The following is a 2,658-nucleotide window of genomic DNA, read 5'->3' as shown; positions in this document are numbered from 1 at the left end:
AAAAAAAAAAAAAGAAAAAAGCCAGAAACTGTGACGACAGAAATAATTGTTGGATTTTCAATTTTCTGACAGTCCTTGAACACGTCATGTGTTATCATACAGGTTTTAGAAACAAAACTCCAGGGTTTTGGTTTTTGTGCTGCAGTCCGTGAGCAGGTGCGTACCTTCTGTTTAAAGGGCCAGGGCAGCAGGGCGTCGTACTCGCCCCTCATCACCACGAAGAACAGCGACAGGTGTGTCCCCTTGCCCATGCCGTCTCCATTCAAGTAGACGCGGGCGCACATCTTGTAGCCGAAGTATCCTGTGTAAAACGGCTGCGAGTACAGCGACAGCGTCTTGGCCGCCACCGCTTCCTGTTTCCGTCTCTTGTAGTCGCGGATCTTCCAGATCAGAGTGCCGTTGTAGCTCGCTGTCTCCAGCACCTGGAAGCGCAGGTCCATGTCAGCCAATCGGATCTCGTGGACGCTCAGCTGAGTCTCCAGAGACGCTGCGGAGAAAAGAAGGTCATTGTTACAGATTGACAGCGGCGTCTGAAAATCTGCTGCTCTGTGAGGCGGGACGAGTCCCGGATCAGCAGACTCTGAGCTGACGGTTACATGACGACCTCGCAGACCTCGAAATCTGTAACAGCTCTTTGGTTTCAGCGTGAGATGCGCCCGCTGCTGTCAGGTGCATCGACAAACAGGCCCCGCCCTCTGACATCAGATCAAACAGAGCAGTTTATTTGTGGTGGAAATGCTCTGGTCTCAAACTGTTTTTTTAATTTTTGGGCTGACTTTTGCTCCTGAGTGAAAGAATCTGAAGGTTAACTGTCACTTCAGCTTTTATTCGGAGAGTCTGAACCGTTATGATCCCACAAAACTGGAAAGTTTTACTTTGAAAAAACCTCAGTGAGCTACTCTTATTTATCAATTTTTATTTACATTTCCACTGAACTTTAGAAAAAACGTCAGCGAACTTTCTATGTTTGACGTTGAAAGTTTGAGTTTTGATTATACATTTGTTAAAAAAATTACATATAAGTTTAGTTTTGGAGTTTGTTAGATTCCAAATGATAAATGACAGAAAGGACTGCCATTTTTATTGTAAATGCATATCGGTTCCAAATATCGGTTCGGCCTCATTAACTACTAATAACCTGTATCTGTCTCAGCCCTGAAAAAAACGATATTCCTTTTACAAAGACCTCGACGACGACACTGCGAGACTCTGTGACGACGTCGACTCTGTGACAACATCGATTCTGTGAGAGTCTGACGACGTCGCAAAGAGATTTTACATAAATAATCATCGGCGACACTTGGAACAGTCAGAACCGTCTGCTGCGTTCAGATCTTTATCTGTTTTTCTGCCTAACAAGCCAGAAGAAATCAGCACTGAAAATGTCATCACAGTGTTCGTAAGCCTTGGTAATCACGGTGTCTGAGATCTTGGACGATATCTCCTCCCGACTTGTTATGATTTCAACACCCTGCCAAGTCTTAACGGTTCTACATCAGGAACCACAACAGAACCACTGCGTGTGTGTGTGTTCTGACCCAGAGTGTGTGTTGTGGACCCCGTCCCGCTGCGCCCTCCTTGTTCCAGAGCGTTAAGTCTGGTCCGGACGTTCTCCAGCGTTCCTCTCAAGTTCTCCACCTCGTCTCGGAGCGCTCGGAGAGAGCGCAGCTCCAGCTCCACCTCCAGGAGCTTCTCTGAGTGAGAGCTCATCAGTTTCTGTGGGAGAAAACACACGATTGACTGTCGGAAGGTGTGGCGGCAGCGGCGAGGTCTTGGCTGAGCGCTCGCAGGATGTAAAGTTTTACCTGCATGGTGGCGAGTTTCTGCTCCGTCTGCCGGTTCTTTTCCCTCAGCTCCTCGTTCTGGTTCTCGAGTTCAGACAGCCGGCTGCTGAGGGCAGGAAGAACCTTGTACCGCTCCAGCAGCTCCCCTTTGATGTCCTCCACCTGGGGACATACAGACAGACATTAGTCCCACCCACCTGGACCGAACCGTTTCCTCCATCCGCCTGTCGTCTTCACCTTGTTTTCCAACGAGGACGTTCTGCTGGACATCATTCGCAGGTGCTCAGCTGCAAAGGTGGACTCGTGCTGTCTCAGGTCCTGGTTCAGACCCTGAGACACAGAGACAGACAGTGAGGTCATGAGGACAAGGACAGACAGTGAGGACATGAGGACAGAGCAGACGGTAAGGACAGGGACAGGGGGTGGGGGTTACCTTGAAGGTGCAGCCGTAGCGGATGAACTGGCAGCTCACCTGAGCTTTGGGACAGTCGTGTTGATGGGAGGACAGCTGAAAGACAGAACCGATCGATCAGTCCGATCAATAGGAACAGATAAATACTGCAGGAGGTGAAATGAATCAGCTGAAACACAGAACCGATCGATCAGTCGGATCAATATATAAGGTGATAAATAGGTGGATCGGTACCTCGCTCCGCAGCAGGGAGGAGAAGCTGCAGTGGTTTGGACAGGGCACGGGGAATGCTGGACACACCGTTTCTTTGTGTTTCTGAAAACAGACGCAGACTTTATTCAACACAGAAGCAGCAGAACCTCAGGAACCCACCAGTCCTCAGCAGCTACCTTTAGGTCGGTGAGAGATGTCAGCACCTACCTGCAGGTCACTAAGAGATGTCAGAAGCTAACCACAGGTTAC

General features: G+C 49.2%; 1 protein-coding gene across 1 annotated transcript; it reads right to left on the bottom strand.

Moving 5' to 3' along the window:
- Positions 1–22: 22 nt before the first annotated feature.
- On the bottom strand, positions 23–2,628 carry LOC121966080 (TNF receptor-associated factor 3-like; the record flags this gene model as incomplete). Its single annotated transcript, XM_042516181.1, has 7 exons — positions 23–487; positions 1,539–1,716; positions 1,806–1,946; positions 2,022–2,114; positions 2,218–2,292; positions 2,431–2,511; positions 2,617–2,628. Coding segments are annotated over 7 exons (1,045 nt in total), but the record flags the coding sequence as incomplete, so codon positions are not given.
- Positions 2,629–2,658: the final 30 nt, after the last annotated feature.

The sequence above is a fragment of the Plectropomus leopardus genome, unplaced genomic scaffold (assembly GCF_008729295.1).
Source record: "Plectropomus leopardus isolate mb unplaced genomic scaffold, YSFRI_Pleo_2.0 unplaced_scaffold23004, whole genome shotgun sequence".
Lineage (NCBI taxonomy): Eukaryota > Metazoa > Chordata > Actinopteri > Perciformes > Serranidae > Plectropomus > Plectropomus leopardus.
This window is presented reverse-complemented; position numbering and strand designations above follow the sequence as displayed.